The 12158-nt window shown below is 28.0% G+C and overlaps 1 protein-coding gene across 1 annotated transcript; it reads left to right on the forward strand.

Moving 5' to 3' along the window:
• The first annotated feature begins 10156 nt into the window (after positions 1-10156).
• On the forward strand, positions 10157-11541 carry LOC140919697 (uncharacterized). The gene is made up of 4 exons (XM_073366308.1): positions 10157-10444; positions 10574-10672; positions 10758-10933; positions 11169-11541. The coding sequence occupies exons 1-4, from the start codon at positions 10157-10159 to the stop codon at positions 11539-11541; spliced, it is 936 nt and encodes a 311-aa protein (XP_073222409.1).
• The last annotated feature ends 617 nt before the right edge of the window (positions 11542-12158 follow it).

Consider the following 12158-nt stretch of genomic DNA (forward strand, 5'->3'; position numbering starts at 1 on the left):
TTTTAGTTTAAGCGTTATTTACAATCAGGATGTGTTAAGACATCATCGATGGAGAAGTGTTGTGTTACACCGTCATCAGAGAGAGGTTGGAAACAATGTTGTGCCAGAAAGATAAAGCAATCCTCACCAGAGAGTGTGACACCTTAAACCCCAAAATAATATATATAATAATTTATATCATATTTCTATAAAATTTACAGCATATAACTAAAAATATGTTTTCAAGAAAATAAAAACTTTTATTTTTAACTTAGGATATCACGTTTCTCAAAAATCATAAAGAACACTTTAAACTTATTTTCTCCATTAAAATAGTGTAATCTCAATGAGCTTGATTTAAGTATTATTACTTGATTTAATTTAAAAACTTTCTAGCACTTCTAAGATTTTCATACAAAAATTCGTTTCAAATTAAACAAGTAAAATACAATTTAAGCCCTTATTCCCGGTATCACTTATCAAAGCGTGGTTCCTCCCAAACTTGAACTTCAAGACTTATTAACCTGTAATAACTGCGATTTCGCAAACGCAGGACCAAGCCAATCAAACACAAACAACGAAGAAGGTGACTTTTGAAATCATGTTAATAGTATAATATAAGTAAGAAGAACACGCAAACAATCATAATAGACCGTATCATAATCACATTACGATATATCAAAATATTTAAGTAAATAGTATCATATTATAACATCAAAGTCACTCAAGTAAAATAATCATCTCATTATAATATGCATCAAATCATCTAATTATTATTACCTTTGAAACACATCAATCACAACAAAACAATCACAAGAAAATGCAATGACATGCATGAGCTTAGACTCTACTTCACAATGTGGTACCATTCTAACTCAGAAGTACTTGGTTAGAAGGCTTGATACTATGCCACCATCTTGGTGGACGGACAATTCAAATTGGTCATGTCTTCATAGATCCCCTCAACTCAACCCAAGATACATATACGCGACAGTCGAGGTAAACGTGTGTTGTATGGTAGCTCCCGCGTTTTGGAGTGCTACCTCCAAGTCACCTAGAAATTCCCCACCCAAATACCTTCAAGGTCTAACAATCTTGCCTTAAGGCTCAATAGTAGACCACCACGATCAGACTCATTCAATTGTACTTCCCCAGAATCACTAGGTTTGTCAAGCCCTACCTATATGATGACAAAATAATTTTCACTTCACAAATTCTCAATATTTATTTTCTCCCCTCGTTGGCCTATGATACTCCATTAAGATCGTCATCTCAAACCCAAATTGGAATCAAAATTATTTCACCAACTATGGGGTTACTTCAATATTCTCATTACAAATTCACAATATTACTATCATTAATCATATCTCATCATATAAACTCATCACAATTTGATAGAATCCCTATCATCAATCAAACATCATCATTATCATCACATAAACTTATCACAAATTTATATCATAAATCACACATCATCATCAAATAAACTTACATTATACACTGCATTCACATAAACTCATTTAATCAAACATATGCACCAAATTCATTTGAAATCAAATATCACAATGATATCAAATATCACAATAATATCAAATATCACAATAATGTTAAATATCACAATAATATCAAATATCACACATTTAACGAAATTAAATCAATCAATATCTTATAAATATTTCTATTCCAAATTTTAATCTCACAATTTCTATTTTGCATATTAATTAATTTATCACTCAAAGGACTAATGCCGTATGTAGCGAGCCCTAGATGAATCGTTGGGAAATACGGTTATCCCGTTCATCTCACAATATATTATATTCATGAATTCAAACGCTCTCTCACCCTTTACCTTATTTCGACGCTTTCACACATGAGTATGATTCCTTGAGAAAACAATATTTGTTTTTGACTTTTTGTTCTTCAATTTATGGGTAAACGTCAAAAATAAATTATGAGAAATTACTCTAAAAATTATATTTCGAAATTCGGTCAAGGAAAATTACCATAAATCAGAAAACCAATCAGTGGATAATATAACCACTTTTCACACGATCGTGTTGGCGTTGGTTTCACTCAAATCGGACTTACGGTGAAGAAGAACGATGCAAAATAACGAATTTAAAATTTAGACGAAAACAGAGAAACTTTTCTAGAATAGTTATCGATCACCGATGCCAAACGATAGGTTGTTGTTGTGTTTCCTCTTTTGTTTCAGAGCTGTCCGTCCAATTTTATTTTTTTTTTTTATTAACAATTAGGGTTCACACATGGGTAAAACTCATTAGTCCCTTTATTTACTTTTTTAAAATAGTCACATTAAAATACTATCATCATTAGAGAATATTCAAAATTATAAAATAAATAAGTATAAAATCAATACTTTATATTAACTACTAAATCATACTAAATATATATATATATATATAGATATAGATATATAGAGAGGTATATATATATATAATCACAATATCATAACTATTTATAAAATAAATAGTTAAAATAAAATATATTTAGAATTAAATAAATATAATTAAGTACACATTTAATATTAATCAAACGCATAAAATAATGTTATATTAATTGGGTGTGCGTATATACACATATAATCTTATTCTTCAAAATATTACACAAAAATACTATTACTTTAAAAATATATATATATATATATATATATATATATATAATATAATGTAATAAATATTTAATATAATATATATCAAACTAGCACATCATAGAAAACATCCATATATCGAAAATTAATCACAAAGTTTATCAACATAAATTCTATAATAATTTTAACATCAAATTAATTTTTTTAGATCCTATTTAATTAATAAAATAATTTATTATAAAATTTAGGGTGTTATAGAGAGAGGAAGCAAGCCTCGCCGGAGAGGGGAAGCAGCATTGTGATGGATGTGTTAAATACAAAAGACGACGACAAAATGACAAAGCAAGTTGAGATGGAGGAAGGCCGTAACGAGCAAATTAGACATGGAGAGAGGTCACTGTAACGCCCCAAAATTTATTTCTAAAAATTACTTAAAAATATTTATTTTCTTTTAGAAACAAATAATTTTTTTTTTATGAGTAGTTCATCATGTAATAAATTAAAGATGCGTAAGAAAATAACTTGATATATTTTTTTTGTAAAAGAACGTAATGTAATTTACTAAAATATTATTTATTTATTTATTTGCAAAATTAATATTCTAATTGTTAGATTGATATTCATTTATGGTCCAAAATAAAATAAATTTTCTTTAAGTGAAATTCAAAAGAAACAAGGTTGACTGAAATTAATGACATTCAATTATTTACTAGCGAATGAAATCTCACTTCCATATTTCTATTAAAAGCTAATGATGACGAATAAATAACTTTATAATGTACTACAAAAAATTTAGTAATACAAAACATTATTTTTTAAGTAAAAACCATTCATGCAACTTTTTGAGATCATTAGTACCTAAATGTTGGTGTAAGGGGTCAGTTCATCCCACAACAAAAATTAAACCAAATAATAAATTAACAGCCATAAAATATGAATATAAAATCTTTTCGTAATAAAAAATTTAAAGAAATTGATTCTTTAATAGTTCTCAAAGGGGTATCAAAAATCATAAAATATGTCTAAATAAATCAAGTAGCAATCGTAGAACAAATAATTATATCAAAATAAAAATAACAAAAAATTGTATGCAAGTTATGCATGCTCCTAAATATATATGATCGGGATATAACCAGCCACACAGACGTCCACAAAGATGCATATGATATGTCATGAAATGATAATGATGCTCAAAATGTACATGTCACCACTCACTTAAATAATCACACAAACCATCAGCCACTTAGGCAACCACAAAGATAACAATATTTAAAACACAAATCACCAGCCACTTAGGCAACCACAAAGATAATAATATTTAAAACACAAATTACCAGCCACCTAGGAAACCACAAGATAATGATATTTAAAACACAAGTCACCAGCCACTTAGGCAACCACAAAGATAACAATATTTAAAACATGAATCACCAGCCACCCAGACAACCACAAAGATAATGATATTTAAAACACATCAGCCACTTAGGCAACCATAAAGATAACAATATTTAAAATACAAATCACCAGCCACTTAGACAACCACAAAGATAACAATATTTAAGACACAATTCACCAGCCACTTTGGCAACCACAAAGATAATAATTATTTAAAACACAAATCACCAGCCACTTAGGCAACCACAAAGATGACAGTATTTAAAACACAAATCACTAGCCACTTAGGCAACTACAAAGACAAAGTATTTCAAATTAAATTTTTTTAATCACATAAGACATCAAATTTATATTCTCATGGATGTTCATAGTTAGAGTTCAATAACTTCAACACATCAAATATGCACGTGAATAAATATCTCAAAATCACCACTTTCATTTTATTAATCCATAAGATTCGATTTGAATACGTGTTATTGATAACCATTAAAACTCATATCACCAAAGGTACAATAACAACATAAATTTCATTCCTTTCACTATAAAGTTTTCAGCATTCTAAAAATGGACTATTCATGAATGCATTTAATAATCAATTTTTTCATACTATTAAAATTAAAGAGATATAAAATTTTCATCAATTTCCTCAAGACACATATATTGTTCATAAAAGTCAAGTTTTAAATTTAGAATACTCAAAAGTCAACACTTAAAATCAAATACATAATAATCAATATATTACTAACTACATCATTATAAAAATTATAACTTTATAATTAAATATTCTAAAACACGTAAAACACTAAACATTTTCACTACAAACATATTTATCAAGATATAATAATAAAAAAATATAACTCTATAATTAATTTCATCAAGATAGAGGTGTTAAAAAAAATAATCAAAGCATTATAGTTAATTTCTTTACGACGAAAATAAAATCAACATTTTTCTTTTAAGACAACCAGACATCATATCAATATCTTACGAATCGCTAATTTAATATCTAGCCAAACTCAGCATGGAGAAAAGCCCTTACCTTGGACACTTTCCTTCCACGTAACATCATATAGCCCTCAAAAAATCTCATAAAGATGAAGGAACAAAAGCTTAGAGCTTCCACAAGAAAGAGAGGTAATATGTGGGTAGTTGTTTGAGTGACTTGAAAATATTTGAGATAAAGAAAATATAATGTTGTGAATGGAGACGTGAAGCTGATTAGAGAAAGAAAGTAATTTCTCTCATTGAGGTTAATTGCACACATCAATAATGTATTCAATTGGAATAATATCATTCAATGACCAACCGTTATGAATTAATTGACACTTATTATTGCTTGTTACACATTTGAGTGGATGTAAAGTAGAAAACACACGGTTTTATATTTAAATGCTATTAACAATAAAATATAGTGTGGATGATTAAATTTTGACAAAAATTGATTTGGTCATTGTTCACTCTAAACAAATACTCCTACGAGTTTTAATTAATTACTAACAAAACCCCAACAATTAATTAATTAATTAATTAATTAATATAAATATACTTCATCAAATAATTAAAATTAAAGGAACAATTATCTTACTATTGTCATGCTAAATTAATTAAATAAAATATATAAATAAAACTAAGGATTTTCACTAATTCTATTATCTCCTTGGTTAAATACTTATTTGGTCTAAAATAAAACTAATAAATGATATAACTTCTATAAATTATAGTTTAACTAAATAATTCAACTAAGGTTTTCATCAACTAAAATAAATCAAGTAAGACAAAAATATCACTATAGGTCACGTATAAAAAATAAAGTCAACATATCTAACACATCAATTTCATGATTATTGAAAATAATCAAATAAATAAAATACACAGTTGTCCACATAGGAAATAATGATGCCATAAACCGTTCTAATGTAATTGTCACACCAAAACAATTAAATAAAAATAAAGGTTATAATTATTCAAGTAAAATAGGGAGTTGTAACTTTTAATTTAATTTCTTTACAGGTAGAATAAATTATTAATTAAATAATAAATTACAAAAATTACAAAAATTACTAAAAGACACATATATAATATATATGAAAATATTCGGTTGTTATAGTTGGAATCATGCTATGGACCAAGAAATTTAGGCTCTTGAAGTTAATAAAACTTGGGAATTAACTGATTTACCTGATGGTAAAACTCTTAATGATTGTATATGGGTTTTTAAAACCAAACTCAATTCTATAGTAGTATTTAAAGACACAAGGCTAGACTTGTTGCTAAAGAATATACTCATTTGGAAGGAGTAGAGTATTTAGAAACATTTTCTCTTGTAATTAAAATGACTACCGTTAGACTTGTTTTGACCATTACAGCTATTAAATAATGACATTTATATCAATTAGATGTCAACAATGTTTTTTTTACACGGGGATCTCCATGAGAATGTCTACATGCAACTTTCTTATGGCTTTACCCCTCCAAAACCAAAGTTAGTTTGCAAATTGACCAAGTTGATTTACAGTTTAAAACAAGCTAGTCGAAATTGGAATCATAAACTAACTTATGCTCTCTTATCTTTGGGATATACTCAATATGTTTCTCATTATTACTAAAAGACACATATATAATATATATGAAAATATTGGGGTGTTACAATACCTACCCCTTAAAAATAGTTTCGTCCTCGAAATTACGAAGAAAAACAAATGGAAAAGTTGCACACATGTATTGACACATTTCTTAATGAAATAATTATGCCATAAACCGTTCTAATGTAATTGTCACACCAAAACAATTAAATAAAAATAAAGGTTATAATTATTCAAGTAAAATAGGGAGTTGTAAATTTTAATTTAATTTCTTTACATGTAGAATAAATTATTAATTAAATAATAAATTACGAAAATTACTAAAGGACACATATATAATATATATGAAAATATTGGGGTGTTACAATACCTACCCCTTAAAAATAGTTTCGTCCTCGAAATTACGAAGAAAAACAAATGGAAAAGTTGCACACATGTATTGACACATTTCTTAATACACCAAATAAAATTCTTTTGAAACCCCATTAGTGTTACAAAAATTTCTTGATTAACAATAATTTGACTAAAATGTAAAAACTTGCGTTGTATAAAAGTTACTTGTTAAACACATGAACTAGTTAAATCAAACCAATGAGCATATAAAGAAAAACAAAAGAAAAAAAATTTGAGAATGTCATTTGTTAAAATACAGCAAATTTAGAATTACATGTTGATAACAATATTTTAAAATTTTAAAAATAGAACAAGAGGGATATCATAGATCCTTTTATAAAAAAAATCATTTCTATTGATTTAATTGTGTTTATTTATTTATCATACAATAAAATTTGACAATGCAATACTAATATGCAAAATTCATTAATAATAATGTATAATAATGATAACAATAATAATAATAATAATAATAATAATAATAAATAATAAATAATAACAATCACAATAATGATAATAATATAACACTTAAAACTTGTAAATGAAATTAAAAATGATTGAAATTCAAATAAAATCAACATATTCATAAAATCACCTATTTAATCTGGTTAAATTCCATAAATTCGATACATTTATCATTATTAATAGTGCACACATATTGTAACTTATCTCATAAAGACAATGCAAAAAAAAAAAATCTTGATAAACTTTTTAATAGGTAAAATAAAATTTCAAAGATAGTAAAAATAAATTATTGTTATCGCCTTCTTCGAAATTAAGTCGCTAGGTGATTAACCTCTCCTACTCATTTAGTAATAATCATATTATTTTTTTTTCAACACTCTTAAAAAACTTTTAATACATTTGTAGAGCACGAATGCGTCGTCACGTCTTTCATTCATTTCAACTATGTTAACTCTTTTTAATCCAACTAATCTTTTCAAATTAATAACATGATAAAATTAACAACATAATTTTACAATTAAAATTTATGGCATTTATATTATAATAATAAATACTGGAAAATATTTAATTTACGTAACTAGACAAAATTCATTTTATAGTAAAAAATATTCAATGATTGTTGACAAGGGAAAATCATTTTTAGTCTTTTTTTTTATGTAACTTTTAACATAAAATAAAAATGTAAATGTTAACAAATAATAATAATAATAATAATAACAATAATAATAATAATAATAATAATAATAATAATAAGGATATTAATGGTAAAATAATTACAACAATATACTATCTTAACTCTTCATCTTAAAGTGTGTAAGCAACATTCATAAAATAAAGAAAAATATTGTATATGTATATAAATTCAAAAAGAAAACGTAACTACATTAAATTTGTCGTAAGAAATCTAATTTAAGAAATAAAATCAAAATCAATTTTGTTTATTAAATACCTTTGCAATATTAAAAAGTATCTTAACTAAGTAAGTTAAAAGAAAAATTTATTACTAACACTAATAATAATATCGAATTAAATGATATTCTTTTTAAAATATTTGCAATTCAAGTGAACTAAAATTTATAGTTTCATAAAAATAATATAAAAGAGACAATGATAACAACAATAATAAAAGAGACACCCCGGCCATTCACTTAACCCTATCATTTCTATCTTCATCTTCATTAACCTAACATCTTCAATCTTCTTCAATCATCTTCATAATTCCATCTTGAAGCATCTTCACATTGTAGTTAAAATGACCCAACTAGGTATGTATGTTGTTCTATTTTAGTTTCATTTTTTTTTTCAAAATATGGGTTTTTCACGTGAACTTCGTTCATGTATGTTAACGTGAACTGAATTCACGTTCGTTTACGTAAACTCCGTTCACGTACATTTATGTGAACTTAAATCACGTACGTTTTAAAATTTTAGAAATCACATATTTTACGTGATTTAAGTTTACATAAACGTACGTGATTTACGATTGCATACATAAATGGAGTTTAGGAATTCACATAAGATATGTGAACTGAATTCACGTACGTGTACGTAAACTCAATTCACGTATTACCAATGTGAATTGAATTCAAGTAAACGTACGTCAATTGAGTTCACGTACATGTCATATTAGTGAAGTGTATGAGTCGTACGTGAACTGAGTTCACGTAAGTTTACTTGAATTCAATTCACGTTAATGATACATGAATTGAGTTCATGTACACGTACATGAGTTCAGTTCATGTAAGGCTCATGATTATGAATTTTTCTGTTTTTTTTTTTTGGGTTTAGGATTTAGGGTTTTATGTAATATTTATGTTATTTTAGGGATGCAGGTAAATGGATCAAGGGGAGACAACAATGATGAAATATGTGAAGGTTTGGAACCTGATTTTGAGGAAATGTATGATGTTTTGAATCGTGATTTTGAAGAAATGTATGATGGTGAACCTGATTTTGATGCAATGAATGACAATGTTGAACTTGAAACTGAAGACGCTATGAATGATGGAGTAGAACCTGTTATGATTGATTTGACTAGCGTGTTTACCATCGGCATGATGTTTAATATGCGAGATGATTTATGGAAATGGACTAGAAATGTTGGAAAGGAAAATGGAATTGACGTTGTCATTTTTATTTCTGAAACTGCGACAACACGACCAAGAACAAAGACAATTCTTGGTTGTGAAAGAAGCGGTAAATATAGACCTTGGAAGAATCCTAAACCTATGAGGAGTACTAGGACTAGAAAATGTGAAGGTCCATTTCGATTGAGACGAATACAATCAAGTGTAGGTGAGGGATGGTATTTGCATGTAATATATGTTCTCCATAACCACGAATTGGCAAAAAAACTGACTGGTCATTCTTTCTTAGGTCGATTGTATCAAGACGAGAAAAATGTAGTTGGTGATATGACGAACAATTTGGTAAAACCAAAAAACATTTTGACGACACCAAGGGATCATAATGTTGAAAGTTTGACGATAACAAAACAAGTTTACGATGCACGTTAAGCATATCGTCCATCACTTAGAGGTAATAGAATAAAAAAATGCAACATCTTTTGACATTGATAGAACGCGACAAATATGTATCTCGATATAGAAAGGTAGAGGGTTCAGATGAGTTAAGGGACATATTTTGGACCCATCCAGACGCTATTACTCTTGTAAATAATTTTCACATAATATTGATTATGGATAGGACATACAAGACATGTAGGTATTGAATGCCATTACTTGAGATTATTGGTGTTACATCTACTGAAATCACATTTTGTGTGGGATTTGCATATCTACATTCTGAGCATGATGATAACTTCGTGTGGGCACTACAAATGTTGAAAGAACATATTACAAGTGGTGAAGTTGAAGTCATCGTTATTGATATAGACCTTTCTTCGATGAATGCAGTTGAATATGTTTTTCGAAAATCAATGAGTTTATTATGCTTGTTTCATATATGCAAGAATGTCAAAGCCAAATGCAAGATAACTGTGTTTCCAAAAAAGAAGCAGGTGCAAATATTGGAGGCATGAAAGGCTCTTATTTACAGTTATGATGAGGCTCGGTACTACATGAAGTTCGCTATCTTTGAAGGAAATTGTAGTAGTTGTTCTATTTTTTATGATTATGTACACGAGCAGTGGTTAATTCCTCACAAGGAAAGATTTGTTGATGCGTTGGCAAATAGAGTTATGCACATGGGAACACCACAACACAAAGGATTGAGTCGATGCATTGGAGTTTGAAAAAGATATTACAAGACAATATTGGTGATATATGCATGATTGTATTACAACACAATGAGATAAAATCATCATTCAAAAGGTGCATCGATATAGTAACAGATTATACACCAATTTGCGTGGTGTTGTGTCCAAAAATGTAATAGATCACATTGCGACAGAGTATGCTCGCGTGAAGTATGTAGGTGTTGATCAGAATGAGTGTCGTTGCATGATTAGAATAACACATGGTCTTCCTTGTACATGTGAAATAGGCAAGTATATTATGATCGCACGTTCCATTCCATTAGATGTTATCCATGTTTGGTGGAGTAAATTAACTTTCCATGATGATGGATCGAGTAAACCTTGAGAGTTATATGTGAAACATGAAATAGATGTGATAGTGAAAAAGTTTGAAGAACTTGATGTACCTGGCAAAATTTCACTTAAAGGTAAGTTACGAGAGATCGCGTATTCATCCACTATGTTGATGTGTCCACCTGTTGGCAAGGTTAAAGCTAAGGGTGCACCCAAAAAAAGGCAAAAGTAACGTATCAAAAAGAGATAAATCAACCAAGCGTGATCCATCTTGGTGGGAGTATGTGGATGCAAGTGTTCGATGTAGTGCAACAAATGTATGTAGCACTATAACAACCAGTAAAGTACAACAACCTCGATCATCAGTCCAAAAGCTCACACCTCGCCCATCATTCAACAAAGTTCAAGAACCAAGAGTTATCCTCTTCAATGATTGGTTGCCGGTTGAAATTCATAAATTCATATATGATATTATTGACTTCGGCGATGATGGTAATTGTGGATATCGTGCAGTTGCAGGTTTACTTGGAATATGTGAGAACTCTTGGGCATTCATCCGTCAATAGTGTGTGGTAGAGCTTCAAGAGTTTATGTTTCATTACGAGATAATATAAGGTGGAGAAAATTTTGTTCAAAAACTTATCCAAAGTGTATACGTTGAACAAGTTGCAACTATAGATAATTTGATGACACTTTCAGAAATTTGTGGCTTTAGACCAATTTTGTGGCTCGATAGAAACTAAGGATGTATCTATAAGCCTATTGAGTAGTTGGTGTGAGAGGAAGTTATTATTTTTTAGATTTATGAATTAGTGTAATTCATTATCATAACTAGTGTGCCTTATGTTTTGTGTCATGTTCACTACTTTAATATATAAACTTACAATTTTATTTTTTTTGTATGTTTTGAGAAAATAAGAAAAGAAATTGTAACTATTTTAGAAGTGTTAATTAATTGGAAAGTTTCCTATCTATCTATATATATAGTTTAAATTTTCTTTCAAAATATAAGTTGAAAATAATAGTGATTAATTATTTAGAAATGTGTTTTTGATGATTAAAGTACGAGTGAAATTTCAGAAATCTTATAGATTTTAAAAATACCCGTGATTTATTTTATTTTTATTGTATTTAGAAACCTGATTTATTTTAGTTGTTTTTATTTAGACGTAATTTATTGAAA

This window comes from Cicer arietinum, chromosome 3 (assembly GCF_000331145.2).
Source record: "Cicer arietinum cultivar CDC Frontier isolate Library 1 chromosome 3, Cicar.CDCFrontier_v2.0, whole genome shotgun sequence".
Taxonomy (NCBI): domain Eukaryota; kingdom Viridiplantae; phylum Streptophyta; class Magnoliopsida; order Fabales; family Fabaceae; genus Cicer; species Cicer arietinum.

Coding starts and splice junctions, on each gene's coding strand:
- LOC140919697 (XM_073366308.1), top strand. CDS start 10,157: ATGCCATTACTTGAGATTATTGGTGTTACATCTACTGAAATCACATTT. Junction 10,445..10,573: donor TGTTTCCAAAAAAGAAGCAG/GTGCAAATATTG, acceptor GTACACGAGCAG/TGGTTAATTCCTCACAAGGA. Junction 10,934..11,168: donor TGTACATGTGAAATAGGCAA/GTATATTATGAT, acceptor CCTGTTGGCAAG/GTTAAAGCTAAGGGTGCACC.